Below are 21859 nucleotides of genomic sequence, written 5' to 3'. Positions count from 1 at the left end.
GCATAGTTAACCATTAGGGCCAGGAGGCAAAGTTTAGAAATTGCTTTACGAATCTTTCATCAATCGAAATTGTGATCAGCATAAATCACCCATTTCGAATTTCACACGTGGAGAAGAATTAGATTAGAAGCATCTGAGGAGATATGAATGCTTACCAATTAAATATGACATCGAAACGTGATAATTTTATCAACGAGGTTGTTGAGAAAAGTTTGTAACAATAATTATGAAATATAAAATTCTCGATACACCCGATGAAAGTTTCCAACTAGAGCCAGTTTAACTCTGAACATATAGGAAAACCCTCTGTGAGCGCCTACAACAATCCCGTGTTCACGATCTCTTTCGCTGATCTGTCTGACAACGTAGTCGCTGTATCTAAATCTGTACTCAACTCAGGTACATCGCAACAGAGAAAGAACTGTCACATGGTTAACAGAAAATATCTATCCTGCGAGATTACACTCTGAAAGTAAAGGAACTGGAAAAATGGTGGATAAATTGTTAGGTTCTTTAAAATAAAGAATGTTATTGATTTATCGAAGAAAGTGTAAAGCACATGAAACGATATTTTACACATGTTTTATTGTTAAAAATTTCTGGATAAAAAAATAGAACTTATTTTAATTACAAAAGTTTGTTCAGCGCCAAGTGCAAAAGAAATAAATTCTAATTTGCACTGTAAGTGTTTTCGGGAAGAAATTCACGTGGAAAAAGATCATTTCTACAAAATGCAAATTGGTTGTTCATTTTTTTCTTTAAATAATAAATAAAAATTCAGCATAAACATCAACGTACTATATTTACACGCATAAAAATACATAGTATAATAACTGCAATATAAATACACAAAATATCAACCAAAATCGCAAGAAAAAAAAAAATTTCTTCCCTAAAAATGACACTTTTTTGAACGTTCTACGAACAACAATTTTTTTCCATTCCTGTTACTATTCAATTCGACAAATAGAAATACTTTTTGATCGACCGTCATTAGACGGAAAGGCAAGGAAAACTTGGCTTACAGACAGATTTGCCGTTCGTTCTCGTCGCTGATTAAATTAAGACGAGAGCGAGTATAGAACTCCGCCATTTTGCTCGATCGATTGAATTTCTTCTGAAGAAAATCAACTTGAACTCTGTTCGGTCGACCGTACCAGAGATTAGTAGTCAACGGTAGCTTGTGACCTTTATTCTCTTTAGAGATTTCCAACCAATAGAGGTTTGGCTTAGTACGATCGCATCGTGGTTTACCAGGATCGAAACCTTCTATGCTGTGTAAACGTTCGTATGCCGATTTCGCGCTGTCCTCTTTGCGATTGTTATAATATGTGATCGAATGCCTTGGGGCGAACGGTTCTAACTGAAATCAATTCTTTCTCCGAGGATCTATGTACAGGGTGGTTCTTAAGTGCGTGTCAATAGTTTCGGAGTTTGGACGAAAAGTCAGAAATGGAAAGAAAAATGTTCTATGAGCTTTACATAAACTTCAAAATGTCCAAATTTTTTTGTAATTAGAAATAATTCCTTTATTCGCAACTAACTTTCTTTGCGATATATGTTTTCGTATTTTAGCGTAACCTAACCTCGCTTAATTTAATCGAACCTAACCTATCCATCGCATAAACTGTCCAAACTTTATTTTTTGATTGGAAATAATTGTTTTATTCGTAGCTAACTTTTTTTCACGATTTATTTCTTCTTTTGTTATATTTGTATTTTAGTGTAACCTAACCTCGCTTAATTTAATCTAACCCAACCTATCCATTGCATAAATTGTCCAAACTTTATTTTTTGATTGGAAATAATTGTTTTATTCGTAGCTAACTTTTTTTCACGATTTATTTCTTCTTTTGTTATATTTGTATTTTAGTGTAACCTAACCTCGCTTAATTTAATCTAACCCAACCTATCCATTGCATAAATTGTCCAAACTTGATTTTTTAATTGGAGATAATTTTTTATTTGCAGCTAACTTTTTAAAATGATTTATCTATTCTTTTGTTATATTTGTATTTTAGTGTAACCTAACCTCGCTTAATTTAATCGAACCTAACCTATCCATTGCATAAATTGTCCAAACTTGACTTTTTAATTGGAGATAATTTTTTATTTGCAGCTAACTTTTTTAAACGATTTATCTATTCTTTTGTTATACTTGTATTTTAGTGAATTTTGTCTATTAATTTAATAACAAACTAGACACAATTTGTTGTCTAATGTACACACAATTTCTGCGTTATAACGCTGCACCATAATTTACAACGAAGAATACTAACAACGTGACACTCCTCCCAGATTAATTTCCATCTCTGACACTTTTATTCCTAGGATTACATTACACACACAACCAGAGACAATAATATCTAACCTCGATACAAAAAATTTCTAATATAACAATTACATTCTCTCAAATATTTCGACAAAATTACATCCTACGAGTCACAATCCGAAATATCAACAGGCACTTAAAAATCCACATAGAAAATTGCAATTTAATTTAACCCGAACTACTTAATGCCAGAGAAGCTACAATATAATAACGATACATACACTACCGGCCAAAAGTTTGGGATCACCTGCTACTAATTCTTCGTAAACCTGAAATTTATGTTGTGGAAACCAATAGCACTTGACCTCATTTCGATTGATTTGAATGACAAAAGGTTCCTTAAAAAATTCTTAAAATTGCTAACTTTTTTTTAGAAAATTTTGTGTAACTTACAATGAACAGTGATTCGAAACATTTGGCCGGTAGTGTATATGCCAAATATCCAAAAAAGAAAATTTCACGCTGAATAGTAAATTTTCAACCGTACAGCGGTGGAGAATTGTTTTTTCGTAACTCACGGGGTAGTCTTGGTTCCGCCGTGAACGTACCACTTTCAGAATAGAGCGGTCAATGAGCGCCGTTCTCTCGACATTAATTATTAAGCTCCCCTTTTTCGTTTCGAGAGTCCTCTTACCACGGGATATTGCTTGGACGCCTTCCGAATGTGCTGCTCCGCCGCCCGCATCCGAACCCACGGAATAATGTATTCCGTCTGATGCATTTTCTTATCTCTCTTATCTTTATCATGGGGAACGATTTACGATCGTGGGAATTAACTAGGAATTTCCGGGTGTTTCGGGACAGAAAGCGTGCCTTTCGACGGACGTCGCGGAATAAACTGAAGGTGTCGCGTCTCGTGAAACAAAGGACGCCGGAAAAGAAAATGAAACTCGCCGGGTTGCCCGAGTGTATATACCAGCCGGGGCATTTAAAAGGATTGAAAGTATTGTTGGGGAATGAAATTGTGCAGTCGCTGAAATACGTGTAGTCGTAAGAAAAAGATCGATTAGACGTTACATTTTTTTTCTAATTTATTAAACATTTTGGAATTCTTTTTTTAAAACACTACTTTTTTTTCAAATTTTGGTAGTGCTATATTTTTGCTGGGGTTAATGCTATTTGGTGTAGCAGTACTTCACTAAAATTGAAGATTATTTCAATAATTTTAGGTTAGGTTAACTTAACCTCTTGACTACTTTTGACGAGTTCTTTTTTCAAAATGGAGAATGACAAATCTAACTCGCCACTCAGTTTCAAACGCTATTTAACAATTTTCCTTATTTTTGAACAGTATAGAAAATTAATATCAATTACATTTGTAACTTTAATTTATAAATTTTTCGAAATTAAATCAGTACGCAAATGGTTACAAAAATTATCCAAATAAGTTTTCTTTAATTAAATAATTCATTTGGTTTTTCTAATGTATTCTTCTAAATATTTTGCTTGCACAATTTTTTATATCATTTTGCAATTACTTAGACCAATTTTTTATGATTACTTGAAAGATCGACATGGCAACGCAATTCATTATTACATTGTGTAACGTCGATAAAATTCACACAAAAAATAACGAAGACAGCGTACAACATTTGCAAGTTTCTAAAGCTAGAGAGATATTTAGATCCTTCGTTCTATGTAGCAACGTCCCTAAGAGAATTCGTATCGGTTTGCCAGTCAAGCCCAAAATGAGCTTTACGTTCCTCCACCGTTATTTAACAAGTACCATGATGCGCCATCTCACGAACTGTACAACAAGTTCTCCCAGGTAAATCATTAGTTCGTCGATTTTATGCTGTGCGGCGCTGCTTGTATAATTCCCACTAATTTTCACGGCGGCGAATATAATCGAAATGAAATTAATTAAGAGGCCGCTCTTAATTAATTAGATTCGAGAACGCCCGATAAGCTGTAGCACAGTTTTCCCTTCCGGTTCCGGCTTTCGGTCAACTTTCATTAATTTCGTCGCGAGATTCATTCGATTAGAGAGTTTCACTCGATCAACACGTTATTTCTACTGCTTCCCTTCTAATGTATTTATTTCTACCTGTTCGAATGCTCGTTAAACGTTCGTAGAAAACGTTCCGCTACAATTTTCTCCTAGGCACAGTACTTTCAACCGTAACTTAAGATCTCAAATATTTAGATACACGAAACTGTACAATTTTCTAAGATTCCGACAAAATATTAGCTTCCTTTTCATAGAATATCAGTTAACCTAAAAAAAAAAAGTAGCAAATCGTCGAAGAAAGGTTAGGTTAGGTTAGGAAAGAAGTAAAAATCTAGCAACGTTTTCCCCTTGACAATAACAAGTTCGGTAAGAAATTTAACGTCTCCTTGTACGTCTATCATTGAGATAGCTTCTCCTGTTTAACTCGAGGACCGTTAAGCGTAGAAATAAGGAACCATAAAGGGGAAAAGAGCGAAGAGTTATTTCTCGCTATTTCAGTTCCCCTTTAACACGTGATAATTCTATAAAATAGATCTAAACGACACGTGCGTATACGAGATTGAAATGCAACGGTGTCTAAAGTATCCCTTTGCGTGAAATAAAATTGTACATATTAAGAAGATGGTACGTCAACGATTCCCACTGTGAGCGATCATCTTTTCACGTATACGCGCAATGTTATGCAATGACCAAGTCCCACGGTTCATCGAGGACAATGTCGCATGCATTCAACACTGTTACAGCAAAAGGGCAGAAGTATTCCCGGGGGGAACTTTTTCATTCGCTCCCATTTCCGAGCAAAATGTCGCCTGCAGTAGCATCTGCAAGTAACAATGTACAGAGTGTGTCGGAAAAAACGTTCCAGTCTATATTGTTCGCTAGAGTCAGATAAGACGATTCGTTAAATTCTGAAACTTCGCGAATTCTGTTCGAATTTTTTTTTAAAGAAAAAGCGTTTAGTAGAAATATTCGAAACTAAAATTAATAATATTCGAGAATTAAAATTGACGAAGAAATACCAAAGCTATTATGGAGGTTTAGGAAATTTTCATTAAAATTCATATTAATTAGAGAGGATTTATAGAAATTTTAGGAGAGGCTGGAAGTTCCGATTTTGAGAAAATATAAAAAATGACCGGAAAATGGTGTAATTAATTAATTTACTGTTAAATTTATCGTGTTTTAAGATTTCTGCCGTACCTAAAATTTCAACACCCGGTGTATTCAGAGATATTATCCTTGACAATGAATTATTCTCACTTCTGTACATTTTATCGACGATTGTTTCAAAATAGACATCTCTTCCTTAACGCGCGCTCCAATAGGAGAACTACAGAGACGCCGAAAATGATTCTCTAGATAAACCGTACGTTGAATTTGTAGGTCAACATTTAAGGTGGGACGCCTTGGAAACTACCGTGAAAGCTTCCATATACTGCACCGACGCATTTGCGTAATTTTCATTTACATCGAGCGCCGGTTCGTCGAGTTCGTTACGACGCACATCGCGTCGAGGCGAGTCTAATCAAACTGAACCGAACGCGGGACGCGGTTAATCGTCTAATGAAATTAGTAGAAACGGACGTCAGAGATTGGCAGAATTTCTGACCCATTCACCAGTCACGTTCTGGCTGTTTACCGAACAGAACCTGTGATTCCTACCATAGTTTATTTTATTTATTTTCCTTCATTCATCTTATAACTATTCAACATTTTTCCCTTTTGTTTCTTTTTTAAGGAAAATCGTTTGATCGAAATACTAGAAAAATGTGAAATCAAGAGAAATCGTTTCAGAGGTTTATGGGGTAGTGTGAAAGGTGGATTATGGAGGTTCAGGGAATTCTAATTGAAATTCAACGTGGAAAGCGAAAAGTGTGATCTAAATTTTCTCGAATCGCCGGAGAACGATTAACCCTAATTTCTAATAGTGCCGAAATTAAAATATCACCCAGAGATCTATGAGACGGAACAGTGTAAGGGGTAAACTATGGAGGTTCAGGGAACCCTAATTGAACTTCAATCTAAAAAACGAAAAGTGTGATCTTCATTTTCAGGGATCGTCAGACAACGATTAACCCTAATTTCTAATATTGCAAAATTGAAAATATCATCCAGAGATCCATGGAAGAAAACGGTATAAAAGATGAACTATGGAGGTTCAGGGGATTCTAATCGAAATTCAAAATTCATTTTCTCGAATCACCAGAGAACGATTAACCCTAACTCCAAATATTGCAAACATCAAAATATCGTCCATAGATCCACCCAAGAGAAAACTCCAACAAGCATTCATAATTCCCCGCTTTCCTCAACTCGTCCGAAACGAGCGAGTATCTCGCGCAAAGTGGAAAAGTGGCGGTGGCAGCGAAGGAAAGCATTTGTCTTGCGAGCTCCTCGGTCCTTTACGATTCCATAGAAAAGGGTAACGCCGTTCCCTAATCTCGAGTGAACCATCTCGAGCGTAGTAACGAATCGGGAATAAGAGAGGCATTTGGTCAACTCGAGCGTATTTCTCTACTGTGGCGAGGAGATCGCGAGCAAGCAAACGGATATGGTATCGGTGATCCTGTAACTCTTCTCTCCCGCCTTACTGAACGCCACGAGAACGGTCGAAGCGGTCCAAGAGCAGAGGGAAAAAGGGGTGATCGTGATGAAAGGAGAGAGAAGAGAACCAGAGAAAAGAAGGAACATGGTAAGAAAAGAAAAGGGAAGATGGTGAATAAGAAGAAGAAGAAGAGAGAGAGAGGGAAGGAAGGTGAGCTGTTGGATCATAGAACGAATGCAGAGAAAGACAGAGAGAAGAGATGATACTAAAGGAAGGGGGTAACGGGAAGTGGGAGGTGGAGGTGGTGTAGGTTAAGACAGAGGGGAGTAAAGGGGTATGTCATACGACACACAGGGCAGAGTTTAATCAGGTTCGACTAGTTAGTTGGCAGGTGCGAGCATCGCGCGCGCGCAGAAAGGAAAACCAAGCGGCCTCCAAGAAGCAGCGTGGCTCCTGCGTGCTGCTACTCTAAGCAAGAAATGTACAGGCTCCGGGACGGACTGATGCCACCGGACGCACAATACCACAGACAAGAGTGGTCTATCTTCGTCCCCTTGCTCTCTCTCGTCGCTCGCGTTTCTTTCTGGCTCGGACTCTTTATCTGACCAATTCCGTTCTTCTTTCAATGGTCTCGTGCGCGGCCACATTCTACGCCGTGTTCTCACAGTCATTAAATGGTTATAATTTTAACTGCCGCTCTTTACGGGGAATTTCTTCCACCCTTTAGGAAACACACGTGATGTGTCAAATAGATCGGTTGGAAATGTATTAGGTCAACCTGAATATTTCTGTTGCGGTAAAAGGGAATTACAGTGTATTTAAACACCTTATTTACGGGGGGTCGTTGGAAATAAATTGGAACTGGCCTGTGAAATCGTTCTTTTAACATCTTAACGCTCACATTTTTCTCAACTCGATGTGACAAAGATGATCAATTTCATTTTTTTTTTTTTTTCATTATTTTCTAGGCGTGTAGGAGTAAGTTTTCCATTTGTTTAGAACGCTGTGCTTACAGTTTTGTCGTGGAGTAGAAAAGATAGCGCAATCTGAAAGGTGGAGAAAACTAATTCAAGAAAATTGCACTTTTAGGAGTGCATAGAGAAAACTGAGAAATTTTTTTTTTTTTTTTCATTATTTTCTAGGCGTGTAGGAGTAAGTTTTCCATTTATTTAGAACGCTGTGCTTACAGTTTTGTCGTGGAGTAGAAAAGATAGCGCAATCTGGAAGGTGGAGAAAACTAATTCAAGAAAATTGCACTTTTAGGAGTGCATAGAGAAAACTGAGAAATTACTGAACTCGTAACTATTGTAACATTTGTAAAAAATATAAAATAGAAGTAATAAAGAAATAACACGTATTGATTAAATTTAAGAACGTAATGTCGTTTGATATTCATTTGACAGATTACCGAGTCATCTGTAACAGACGACAATGCTCAATTTGACGCTGTTAGGTGTTAACACCGAAATGCATAGATCACCAAATTGCGAGTATAATCTTTTTCGAGTAAAAGCTAGGTTTGTATTCTTTCTCTTAGAAATTCGGACTTTTAATACGTCGACGAAAGTGTATCGATCGTCGTGGAAATTATTTGAAATAAGAATGTTAAATTTCAACGGAGTTATGTTCCTTTAAGGTGAGCGGCTTAAAACCGCGGGAACTCTCGGGATGACCTAACAAACGATCCATAATTACCGCCCTCGAAATTCACGTTTTCTTCGTGAATGAATAATTCGAATTGTAAGGGAACGTGGGAATCTATTGCATAAGATTTGCAGGAAGGTTCTTATTAGGAACTAGACGAGCGTTCTAAAATAATAACATCCGAAGCACTGCTATGTATGTATGTGAAAATAATTCACATCCAATTACGAACGAGAAGTATACCACTTTATCCGTTTAATTCTCGAGCAGGAAACTAAATCACGTTAAGTACCGGGGTATTACCTCATCTCTAATAAATGCAACAAGTTCAATTTGAAAAATGAATTACACCGATTAAGAAAATACTCGTAAACGCCTCAATGAAGGTTACAGTAGCGTTACGGTGTTAAGTGAATTCCGTATTTTCCAACGTAATTAGGAGTTCTTCCTCGTGTGGTCGTAGAGAATAATGATGATATCTGTAAAGAAAAATAATCAACTGTCTAAAAATGTAATTAACCCTCTGCAAACCTGATTTTTCTTCGTTTCAGAGAAGAAAACTTACGGTTCGTTGCAATTTTACATTTTGGCGGGAGATGCAAGAATAAATATATAAAATAATTGTTATAAAAAACGTGATATGTAATTGTAAATTTTGAAAATTGGGTTTATAAAGAAGCCAGGAAGCAAGTAAAATGAATCTGTAAAATATGGATAAATGGATATGTAAAAAAGGTTAACAAAATTCGAGTCCCACTGTCGAGCAGACAACCGTCTCTCCCCGATCGTAAATTTTCAAAAATGCAGTACCTAATTATCATAAAAAAATTGTCTGGTAATAACACAACAGTACAACAATATATTTAGTGCAACAAATGGACACGCATCTTCCAAGTCATATACCTTAATAAAGGGTTAACAAAATTCGAGTCACACTGTCGAACAGACACAACCGTCTCTCCCCAATCGTAGATTTTCAAAACTGCAGTAATTGTCATAAAAAAATTGTCTAATAATAATACAACAATACAGTGCAATAAATGGACACCTATTTTCCAAATCATATACTGTAAGAAAGGGTTAACAAAAGATTCTCCAAGTTAAATTTCCGTGCTATCCTATACACGTTCATCCGTCCCTTTCCAAGAAACCGCACGGTCTCGTAGTGAACAGAGTGTAACCGTGTCGCGAAGTGTCAAAATCAAGCTCGGAATGGTGAATTGGCTTGGGAGGAGCGGAGTACATATTCACAAGCGAAATGCAAATAAACCGATCTTTTACTGTTATTCGGAACATGTCCCGTCTGACGATTTTTACCACAGCTATACCCAGCCGCTGCGCCTATATTTACCGAGACGGTCAGGCCTCGTCCTTTTTTTCTTTCTTTCTTTCTTTTTGCCCACGTGTCGTGAGGCGTGACCTCTCGCGATCGCGTAGTCTCCTCTCTAGTCTCCTCTTCACCGTCACGCCGGTTAACGAGGGAGATCCAGCGTCGAATCGTCGTCGTAGTCTTCGGGGCGTTCGCGTTAATGGCGAACGCGACGTGTCCTCTTGTATACCGTTAAAGGCCTCCCCGATACCTCGCCCGGTGTACCTAATTAATGGCACGTCTATGGCGTGGATAACCAGTACTCTATACGCCTACGGCGGGTTCAGCGGATAACGCTGACGCGCACGTGCGACGTCATGCCCAACATCCGTCTTACTTGCTGTCACGCTATTACCATCGTGTTTCAACTGCTCGGTAAATATGCATACCTATAGCCTGTCCGGAAGATTGCAACCGCCAAGGACAGCCGGCACGTGCGGTTCTTTAGAGGCGTTCAAGACGCGGGCACGCGTATCAACGTATAATTAGCTCGCCGGTTATCGCCGATCTAAACTTGTTCGCGTAATCGAGATATCCTGTTGGCTGTAGCAGGATGAACGTCACATAGACGATGTGGGGAAACGTGATCGATAAATTTGTGGGATTGCTGCGGGGGGAAATGTTGGAATCTTGGTTGTCGAATCTTGAGTCGAGTTGAATACTGACTCGTTTTTGCGTATTGATAGGTGATTGGTGTAAGAGGCTCGTTCTAAGGGGCTTAGAGAATTTGCTGAACAAATGTGAACCTTTTCAGTATCTATACGCGCTCTGGATTTTTCCCTAACGAATCTATCTCTAATTTTCTCCGTACCATAACCTAAAAAATTTGGAATAAATGCAGCCCCAAAATGGGAACCCTCTCGATATTCCTACGCGTTCTTGATTTTTCCCTAACTAATATATTTCTGATCCTTTCCCTCTCATAACCTCAAAAATTTAGTACGAATATAACCTCAAAATTCCTACGCTCTCTTGGTACCTTTACCTAACGAATCTTTTTCGGATCTTCTCCGCGCCATAACGTCAAAAATTTGGAATAAATGCTGCCCCAAAATGTGAACCCTCTCAATATCCTTACATGCTCTTGATTTTTCCCTGACGAATCTATTTCTGATCTTCTCCGTACCATAACCTCAAAAATTTCGTGCAAAACCTAACCTCGAAAAGGACAGAAGAACACTCACTATCCCACGATCAGTAATAGACACATCCGCGTTCGATGAAATTGTAATCCAAAGTAAATAAAACGAAATTTACTGTAAAGTCTACACCGTCTAAGTGATTCGTCGACAATATCCGCCCACGGTTATAGTTTACCAGTTTATACGACCTGGACGCACGCTATTTGCCGTTGTCGCGCTGACACCCGAGGTGTCTGACAGGATATGTTTTATAGTAGTTGTTTCCCCCATGCCACCCGTTGAATCTACGGGGGTCTCGACTGTACCGGATAAACTGATGCAGACGATGGTAGGTGATGAAAGAGGATATCGTAACATCGCTGTTCCCGTGTACCGTGTGCGTTATTTACTCGCGCGGATTGAGTAGTTTTCCTGTACCGGTATTTTCCTCTTTGATCACGCGCTTATGAAATATCGCGTTGACTCTTGTCTCTTGATAAATGGTTACAGAAAGGATATCTCTGTTATGATTTTACTCACCTTTTAAGTACTACTGTCTAGCACTACGGTTTTAATGAAACGTGCTAACAAGGAATCACCGATTTTCGTGAAAATTTGGTGTGTCGTTGTTCTCGAGAAAATATTCGACACGTTTTCTTTTATATTGGAAATTGAAAGGGTGAAAATCGCCCTCGAAATTTCGAGGGAGTAGATATGTTTGGCCTAATATCTCGAACATTATTGGAAATAGAGGAATAGTGTAGATTGGCAAATTTTTCATTTTGCAAAGAAAAATTTGAAAAATGAATATAATAATAATTAAAAATAATGAAAAATAAAAAACAATAATTTTGACCAAATATGTGTATTACCCACGGTGAGTTGCAATTATAGTGATGTGTAATTAGGAAATAAATAGTACAAGTAAAAAGTGGAATTAACAACTGTTATTTTAAGCCTGTTCACAGAGTCAACTAAAACGATGCGTTTTATTTTCAACTACATGCAATGATTTATGCTCCACTATAACCGTATAATGTTTACACTCAATCATTGGAAAATATAATTTCTTTGTAGCGAGTTTAAAGTACGCAATAAATTTCAATACTCCTCGTATCTTACTTCTAAATGAATATCTTCTAGATAGAGTAACTACGGTCAATAAAACTATCGATAAATCTGTCAAACTTGCAGTAAATCAAGATTGAAGATTAGCTTTCGAACCTGTTAGTAACTTTTCCCTGAATCAATACATCGAACGGTAGAAATAGTTTAAAAACACGCAGACATTCTTCGGAAAATATCTCTACCTTCTGAAACATGCAAAGCATTCGAGTTAAATGAAATTCCAATTATACCTCAATATTCGCAGCTTGCTCGCACAAAATTCTCTTCAAATAACAAGGATTTTATTTAATTTTTTACTCTTTTAACTTAATACAGGAATAACGTTACGGTTTCTTTTCCTCTTTCCACTTTCCCTGACACTGATTATGACTTTTCATCGGAGAAAGTATCCGGGTATTTAAACCCAGGAAAACGAGGCCATCGAGTTATCTATTCCTATTTTCCTCTTTAACCCTTTCGAGACCAGTGTCACTCATATTTCTCGCTTGAGTACTCGAACAAAAATTGATCGACATTTAGTATGCATTACAGACGTGATGATCGATAGATAAATAAAGCATTCTTTGAAAAAACAATTCTCTCACGAAAGGGTTGACCCTTTGCGGTCCAAATAGTCCACTTAGTCCGCACTCATTTGACCACTCTCTGGTTTCCCTTTATTTCAATATTTCAGCACAATATTAGTTATAAAATACTAAGTTTCTATATAATATCGATGCACGATGCATGTAATTTATAATTTATCATTTCATGATATCTGAAGGCAAAGTGTTAAAACCACAATATGTAACCCACCCAATACTTCCAAAAGGCACTTGATCACTTATAATTTATAATTTATCGTTAAACGATATCTGAAGGTAAAAATTCTTACGTCGAGTCTGACTCGACGCAGGATTTGTTCCAAAAGGCACTCCATCACCGAGCTATGACAAAAAAAAAAGAAACTAACTACGTAATTAATTTAAATAATTCAAAAAACGACACCAGCTAGCCGACCTGAAGCGTCACCGCTAAAGTTACGTGTCGAAGTTTGCACGGTACGTTTGTAACAGCTACAACCTGGTCGCGCTTAATCACCTGGGCCGTTTATGCGAGTGGCACTTTCTCGCGCTTTAAAGACGGTGGTGCGTCCAAAAAAAGTGCCTAAAGTGGTGCCGGTAATGTCGAAATTGCGTGTTCGAGTCACAGTAGAATGATGAATCTTGAGCGAATTCGACAAAGCAGTTTTTGCATCGTGGGACAAGTCTGGCTGCAGTGTGCCTGCATGATGAAGAAACCGCATAGGTGCGAGGGGAAGGGAGGTAGGTAGGTAGGAGAACGAAGTAAAAAGACGAGAAAGAAAACGAAGAAGAAACAGACCACTCTGTTAATGCGAAGTAATGGACGAAGCTAACTCGCGAGCTACACAAATAATAGGCTACCACTCAGACGACGACGTGTTTGCGACCGCCAATTCATCCTTTTCTCCCTCTTCGGCGTCCGCCTCTCTCACCCCCTTTTTCACGCATACTTCAATAACAGACCGCCTGGCCATGCCGCGCTCGGAAATGGCTAATTCACCTTTTGCAAACTCCGAACGCTCTCGCAGAATGACAATAGGACGGTGTACTTTCTTCTTTTCTTCCCTACGTTTCCGAATCTAATGCAGAAGGAATACACGCCGGACTGGCCGATTCCGAAAATACCCGATCCGGCGTGTAGAAGAAGAAGAGGACGGCGGTTGATCTTCGACATGATCGTGGCACGTGGTCACATTGAACGGTAGCTCCGCCGACGAACAAACGATTTCTTCCAGGTAGAGCGGCTGCATAGCGGCAGGCAGTAACAGAGAAACGGAAATACGTGGAACTCGGTGGAGATATGTAAGGAGCGCAGTTAAGATTTTTCTTCTGGACGTACATACGTGAACCGAAGGGAAGCTCAAGGATACCCTTTGCTAGAACCAATGTTCCAGCCTGTGCTTGACAACAATACGGCTACGTTAAGGGAACACGTGCTGTCTGGGCCGTTGCGATAAAACGCAGGCTAAAGTTTTGCTACGCGTGTAACCGCGGGGGGGAGAGGGATAATGTGGGGGAAACTGGATAAGTTGGAAATTGATAGAATGTTCTTGTAGAAATGAAGGTACACCTGTGAGGTCGTTTTGGTAATTAGCTTTTGAAAAATCGAGGTTTTCCTTTGGATTTTTTGAAAGTGCGGATCTTGAAGAATGTACTGGTAAATTTTTGTGGGAAAATTTGAAGTATTTTGGGATTTACAGGCTTTTGTAGTTAGGGGCTCTATCAGCTCATCTCTACTTTGTTGCTCTTTGTGAGACTTTTTCTGATTTGAAGTAATTTTGTAGTATCGCTCTTTCTAATGTAACTGTGTAGTGCAGTGGTGTATAGCAAGTGAATAAATATGTGCTGACATAAGTATATATATATCACAGGAAAATTTATTACTCAAAGTTTAAACGCGTTTTGCTTGAAGAATTGTTTCCTCAACTGACGGAAGTGAGATAAAAAAAACTAACCAGCCGATTGGTCTGAAATTTTAACACGTTATTCTAGATAACACTGGCTCTCGCAGGTTCCAAATTTACATTTCTACGTTGAAAATTTCTTATTTTTTACATCGCAGAACTTAGGAAAAATGGAAAATTTCGATACTTGAACTTCGAATGCGCGCCATTTTGTTAAATTTTGACTTAGATGGCTAATTTTGGTACCTAAAATAGCGATACTCATACTGATTGAAAAACATGTCGAATTTTTCATTTTGGACGAGTCTGTGAGCTAAAATAAATTCCGCCCAGAAAGGCATCTCATTTTTTAAAAGCGCTACCTTTACCTTCAAATATAGCATTAAACCAACGATTAACAGGCCATTTAAAAAATCGTTTCGCACACTCAACAAGCGTCTTAATAAGAAAAAAAAAGTTTCACATTGTTACCCGTTATACGCACCTTGAAAAAAATTCCCGAATATCCCCGAAATTTTCGGCGCGATTACCAAAATGACCTCTTAATCTTCTTCCGCGTTTTCACAATACGCGAGCGCATAGAAGACGAAAAGTCGAGTATCCGGCTTCGCGCTATAATCGTAAATTTACTAGCCATTACTATGTACCGCGGAGAGTGGGTCAAGAGCAATTCCGCGCGTATAAAAGAACGTTTTTAAAAGCGCGCGGATCGCGTTAATATAGACCGCGCTATAGACGTGCCGTGTTCACAATTACTTTTTCATACAGTCTTAAACCTCGATCCATGCCAGATACGCCATGTCTTTCACGTTTCAAGAAATGAAATATGCCTTTCCATTAGAAATGTTCTCGAACGATCGAGAAAAATCACGCTTTGGAAACTGTCGTTCACACACAAATTCGACAAGTGAATGCGAATAACCGGTATCTGTATGAAAGTTTCGAGTGAATGAGAGAATTCCTGTCAATTTTCCATAATCACTCTATTAATGACAGAACGTGTAATTGCATGACTAGCATAACGAAGAGAGAGAGAGAGAGAGAGGAAAGTGGACGTGAAATTTAATGTAGTGTCAGGGTCGCCGTGTTATTCGCGGCAAATGCGTCCGATTTACTGCACTTCGTTCTACATACATGCATGCCAAGTGAACGACACGTATAAAATACTTTTACGTCCGGTTGTTCCTGATTCCTTATTTCGGTGGAGCGACTACGATCACCGGTGCGTAGAGATCGTAGAATTCTAGATGCGCGCGATAGAAAAGATTATGGGCCGCTAACTAATGGCAAGTGCTAAGTAAAATCGTCCACTCGAAACGAGAGTCCGAGTAGTAATAAAATCGACCGGGTAAAAATTGCTTATCGTTAAAGCGTACGCATTTTTCATGCGTTCAATTTATTTCCCCGAGCAAGTTTGCGGTATATGTATGTACGTAAGAAGTAACCATTTCTTTTTAATTTTCTTCTTTCTCTCTCCTCTATCGCGAAATTGTTCGAAATAAATGACGTGTATAATTTCTGCGACGCTGTTTAGCCTTCTTGGGCGAGATCATTCACGTTTCGCTTGAAAATTAGAGAATCGAAACTCTGAACGATTGATGTAGATGAGTAAAATGAGAGATATAGAAGAAATATGTGTAATTTATGATTTATTGGAATTTTTGTCCGTATTCCAGCTTGGTGATAAAGTTATTTAAACGACCGATAATTCTAAATTCTAAATTCCACAAATTCAAAAGGAGGTTTCAAATTCGAATTCAACGTGAAAAGTAAATTGCTTTCTAATCCGTAGAAGGGTTACAAGTCAAATTAGTGTATAGTACATTACACAATGAAAATTGTAATTTACTTTGAAAAACAGATTTTGGCGGGAAATTCAAAGAAACAAAATGTGAAATATAGAAGAATTTTTTAAAATTAATGATTTATGATTTATTGGAATCCCCATCGATATTCATTTCTGTGAATAAAACCATCGAAATGACGAATAATTGTTACGTGGAAATGAAAAAAGCAGAAAAACCGAAAAATCCTGCAAGCGAATTGGAAAAGCTAATAAAATTGATAATAAGTTAACGTTATAACTGCATCGTTTTCGTAATAGTGGCCGAGGTACAATTAAGCTAATCTCTAACTCATAAAGCAAGGTAATATACAACGTATAAACCGCAGATAATCATAGGAGCAATTTATTACGTAGTTAATAAAGGACTACCTTAAAATGTCTACTAACACAAAAACCCACAACACGAAACTTGATTCATTTATCAGAAAATTTATAGGCTATGCAGCAAAGTTTCAAGCCTGCGAGAAAAAAAAAAGAAAAGAAAAGAAGGTTCAAGCCTGTATAAATTTGACTGCAGGCCTCTTCCTTCCCGCAGTCGTAAATGTAATTAACTGCCTTGTACATTTTTTTCCAATCGCCGACCAACAAGTAATTTCTATATAATTACCTTTATATTAAAACATCTAAATTGGCTGGTTAATTAGGTCAATTGAACGTTCACCGTGCACGTCTTCGTCAAATTCCACGCACAATACCAACGAAACGCGTTACCAACGTGGTAGGAAATACATTTAAAAAAGGAAACCTCTGTCAAAAAAAAATAAATAAAAAAAAAAGAAACCTTTGTCGAAGAAATAAATTAGAAAAAAGAACCTCTGTGAAAAATTGAGAGATAGGGGAAGGAAGGAAGAATCGAAAGTGAAGAGACGAAGAAATGTCGAGCGCGGACAGAAAAGTGTTTCTCTCAGTTGAGAATTATCGTAAAGGTACGTTGACGTGCCCCATCACTCCATGTACGACACAGAGTTGAAGAGAGTTTATTCCGGTAAGCATCTCGCGATTGCCTTATTCGCTGCGCCGATGGGTGTCTTCTTCCACTTGGTTCAAGATTCGCGAGTGTACGACCTTGACATCGATCGTTCTTGGTCCCGAGGGGAAATCGTGCGAAAGTAATTTTCAGCCTCTCTCTCTCCTTCTCTCTGTCACTCTCTCTTCATCTTTCTCACTCTACCTCCTGGTTGCGGTATTTATCTAGAAAACAGTTTGATCCGCGCCAATAAGCAACCGCTTCCGTGCTAAATCGTCTACGACACACCACGAGGTATCACGATCTTTCTGCCGATCCGCTTAGAAACTAGCTCCGTGAATCGTGACTCTCTCGAATGCAACTCGCGTGCAGACAACATCGGTGTCCAACGCAGTTTGAATGTCTCGAGGTGCTCTAGGCTGGCCCGACACCTCGTGAACTCGCCCGTTCAAACGTGTCTCTCACACGTTAGCCGCCTGTGGATCCGCGACGTGTGCACCACTTTCAAACTTTTGACCTGAAAACGAACAGACCGACTGTGTGCATGGGGAGCACGTAGCTGTAAGTTACAGGCTAGGTCTCCCCCTCGGCCAGAGAAACACTCTTGAATCCTGACCGAAGTTTAGCCGGTACCACTGCCTCTCTATATACCTTGTATGTCACCTGAGGCGCAAAGGATATCTGGTAACCGAAGCTATGGGGGAAACACGATATCGAAACTACACCCTCGCATGTTTCTTCAGTCGATACTTCCCTCCTCCCTCCGTTCGTCGTCGGAAAGCCTCCGAGAAAGCAATTTATTCGAGATGAAATTGAAATGTATCGAAGTTGGTGGTTGTAGTTTCGCTTGAAAATACGATCTTCCAACCGAGATTAACCCCGCATACCTAGTTGTATTACGTATCGAGGGTTTCACGGTGAATTTTTGCACAATGCTGCTCCGTCAAAGAGGCGAAGCTTTTTCGAGGGGGAAAAAGTGCAAGGTGAGCAAAAAAGTTGACACGCTTGAGTTTTAATGAAAAATTGAACGGTCGATGGATTTCTCTCTCACACTCTGTCGCACTCTGCTTTCGGATAGATCAAGGTAGTTGTACGCAAAACGATTTCGAACGATCAATTTGATCGATTCTACTGCTCACGCGATACCGGCCATCGCGCGCAATTTTTTGTGCACTGTTGGCCACGTTTTGTTAAACCGCCCGCAGCGGCAATTTCGAGAGTTCCTATACGTATAACTTGTATGACACAGATGAGTGAGTCACGGTTGACGTCGGCACGCCAAACGTTTCATATCTCTTCGGATCTATCCTACATTTACGTCTGAATCACCGCGAAACTCTCTGATCGATCTGTTGAATCAACATCGATGATAATTGCGTTGTAACCGAGGAAATTGCTATCTTCAGCTGTCGCTCGGCTAACGATTAGCGACACCTACCTCGTCGAATGGGAATTTCGAAACAGGTGGCGTGAATCTTAATTTTACCGTTTCAAATCACTCTGAAAAAGGGGGAAATAAAAATGGTACCTTGCGTTGTACAATAAGTTCATGGTACTTTTGTGAACCTAAGAAGGTAACAAGTCGAACACTTGGTAAATTAAAAAATTAAAATCGCCTTTACAATTTTGCTTAACGCGAGAATTTTATCGTCTCCACTTCCGGGTTTTTCTCTCTATTGTAAATTCGTGCTTGGAAATTAATATAATTAATTTGGAGGGTGAGTGTATCAAAATTTCAATTATTTACCGAGAGAGTAAAAGTGACGTTTTCGGAGAATTTGGTTCTTTGGGAAAGAGATAATTTATGATGGAGGCTGACCAGCTAGCTAATCTCCATATTTTTAAAGGGACCGAGGACAGAAAGGGACTTTTCACAGAACAGTGAGGATTTTCAGCGAAGATCTTCGCGCCGAAATTATCGAATTATTCAGGATCATCGAACGCAATCGCATCGCATATTTCTCTCGAATAAGGGAACTTCCATCGAAATGGTACGCGCAGGAAACGTCACCGACTTCCCGCAGCACGTCTCGACCGAAGTGACTCTCGAACAATAGCTTACTGTGCGTTTCTTACGTGGCGTAAAAAAGGCGAAAGAAATTCCGGTCGCTAGTTGACCGCACGAGTTTGAAATACCTGAAGACGTCTCTCGATGGGGTCTTACGTTACCGGTCAACACGATCCCGATAGACTCGGTCAAATCAAACGATTCTAATGGAGCTGACGTTTCTATGAAACGGACAAGCTAAGGTAATCACGTGAAGGCAGTTTGTAAGGAAGTGGCTCGTTACCGAGAAGTAATTAGCGTATACGCAACGTGACACCGTTTCAGAATGGCGTGTACGACTGCGGCCACCTTTTTTTTTTTCGCCGATTCATTGATATGCGTCTGGTGGCTAAAGACGATTCATCGGTACAAAGGTACAAGACAATGGTCAGGCGGTGTCTGTGGCCCTGTTCCTCGACTTTCAGGCGAAAATGCGCCTCACGTGCGACCAAACGTTCTCCATGGCTACCGACCAGTCTGAAAGATCAACCGGGCAGGATCGACGAAGGCTCGTTGCCAGAAAGTCTGTCGCCGTGAGAACTTATCCGAAATGTCGAAAAAGGAACCAACAGTGACATTCTTTCTGTTTGTGAAATACCGCGTATGATTCGATTTATTCAGGACGTTCGAAGTTATGGTTGCTGGAAGAGATGTGGCGAGGTTGTAAGTTAAAGTATTAACCCTTTGAGTGTCTTATATAATTACAAATTAGAGTCAATAAAATTCATATTTCACAGGTATATTTTTGAATAATTACGTCGTGTGTGATTATTTTTCAAGCACATAACCCTACGTCACAGTTCTGATAATAATATCTCGTCCTCTTCTAATTTTCTTCCTAAAAATGTCTCACGAGTTCAATTTTTCGTTATTTAACGCACTGCGCGAATCTCACTCGGAATAAACTGTTGAAGGGTCAAACAGCGACGGTATTTAAATACCGGAATTGCGGTAGGTTTTGAAAAGGAGAACAATTTGAGGAATACCAAATGCAAATGTTCCCCAGGCAGGTGTGCAGAGTTATTTTGAAACAGCGAGGAGTACTATTAGGTGTTGCGTGTAGATCTCTACGTTGAACCGAGGCTATGTAGGGAATACTGCTTCGGTTGAATACAGTCTTCGAAGCAATTCAATTCAACTTCCACTTTCTGTCCGTAAGGAATTCCTCGTTACTTGGATATTTACTGAAAAGGAGAATTTCCCTCTTTCTTATCTTCGAAGCATAGGTGAAGTTCATGAATTGCTGGTTGCGTCTCTGGAATATTGTTTGAGGAATGCAAACGTCCGCTTAACCTACACCTTTTGACCCTATCGAACTTGGAAAGTCGCTGAAATTTTCAATAGGTGAACCGTAGAAGGATCGAAATGACTTTACCGCTATCGTAAAATAGTCATGCCGCGTTTAATGTACGATTCAAGCGCAGAGGACAACTTTCTTCTGATCGATGTTCCCTTTACATAATTGGCAATGCTGAAAGAAGCTACGCGAGCTATAAATTTATCTCTGATCCGCAACTAATGAATGGGATTCGACGAGTAATCGATTTGCGTAAGAACGCAAATTTTACAGTACTATAGAATCGATCTAAAATTTACCATTCAGGTTTTCTACTTTTCAAAAAAATGAACCCCGTGTACAAAGGAAAAAAATTGCCAATTTTCTGTAATATAGAAGTTCATTACAGAGAAAAGATAGAGTAGAAATATATACAGGGTGTTCCAGTTTTTCCGATCAAATTTATGAAACTTTGTCGGTATGTTCTATGGATATAAGTAAGAGAAAAATGTTATATGAACATGGGTCGTTTGAAACTTCGTTAAAAAGTTATAACAAAAATACGAAACTTGAAGAAAATGGTAACGAACCAAAATGGCACTGGTAGAAGTTACATTCAACACCCACAATGATCTCAGATCATAAACGCAGCTTCCACAAACAGATTAGATATACACATCGCCATTTTGTAACATAACCTCTTCGTATTTCGTATTACTGTTATAACTTTTTAACGAAGCTTCAAACGATCTATGTTTATCTAACATTTTTCTCTCACTTATACCCATAGAACACACCGACGAAGTTTCATCAATTTGATCGAAAAAAAACTAGGACACCCTGTATATTCCATTTCACCTCTGACGAAAGACAAATAAGCGAATCGTTAGGTATTAAGAAAAAAAAAAAAAATTACGAAGACACTGTATTCGTCGAAAGCACGAGACCTGGAGGATCACCGATGTGATTTAAGCAAATTCGAAGCGTTGATCGAGGATCGAAGGTGCGCGTTCGGGACACCTCGGCTATAGGCATCGGTACTCCTGGAGACAACGGTGACTAGAGGTAGCAAAGAGAGAAGAACTGCCTTTTAGGGCAGTTAAGCGCACAGCGACGACGCCTCAGTTGATCTTCGTCTCGTCTTGTCTCGCCTGGCCTCGCCTTGG

At 39.0% G+C, this 21859-nt stretch overlaps 1 protein-coding gene across 1 annotated transcript; it reads right to left on the bottom strand.

Moving 5' to 3' along the window:
• Positions 1-1021: 1021 nt before the first annotated feature.
• LOC108573624 lies at positions 1022-3053 on the bottom strand. The gene is made up of 2 exons (XM_017936088.1): positions 2967-3053; positions 1022-1363 (listed from the first exon to the last, which is right to left on the bottom strand). The coding sequence occupies exons 1-2, from the start codon at positions 3051-3053 to the stop codon at positions 1022-1024; spliced, it is 429 nt and encodes a 142-aa protein (XP_017791577.1).
• Positions 3054-21859: the final 18806 nt, after the last annotated feature.

Source organism: Habropoda laboriosa, unplaced genomic scaffold (assembly GCF_001263275.1).
Source record: "Habropoda laboriosa isolate 0110345459 unplaced genomic scaffold, ASM126327v1 scaffold128, whole genome shotgun sequence".
In the NCBI taxonomy this organism is placed as follows: domain Eukaryota; kingdom Metazoa; phylum Arthropoda; class Insecta; order Hymenoptera; family Apidae; genus Habropoda; species Habropoda laboriosa.
This window is presented reverse-complemented; position numbering and strand designations above follow the sequence as displayed.

Bases quoted from the DNA above. Each gene is read 5' to 3' on its own strand.
- LOC108573624 (XM_017936088.1), bottom strand. From the start codon at position 3,053: ATGCATCAGACGGAATACATTATTCCGTGGGTTCGGATGCGGGCGGCG. The intron at 1,364-2,966 runs GTAAGAGGACTC...AATTGATTTCAG, and splicing joins CGTCCAAGCAATATCCCGTG to TTAGAACCGTTCGCCCCAAG.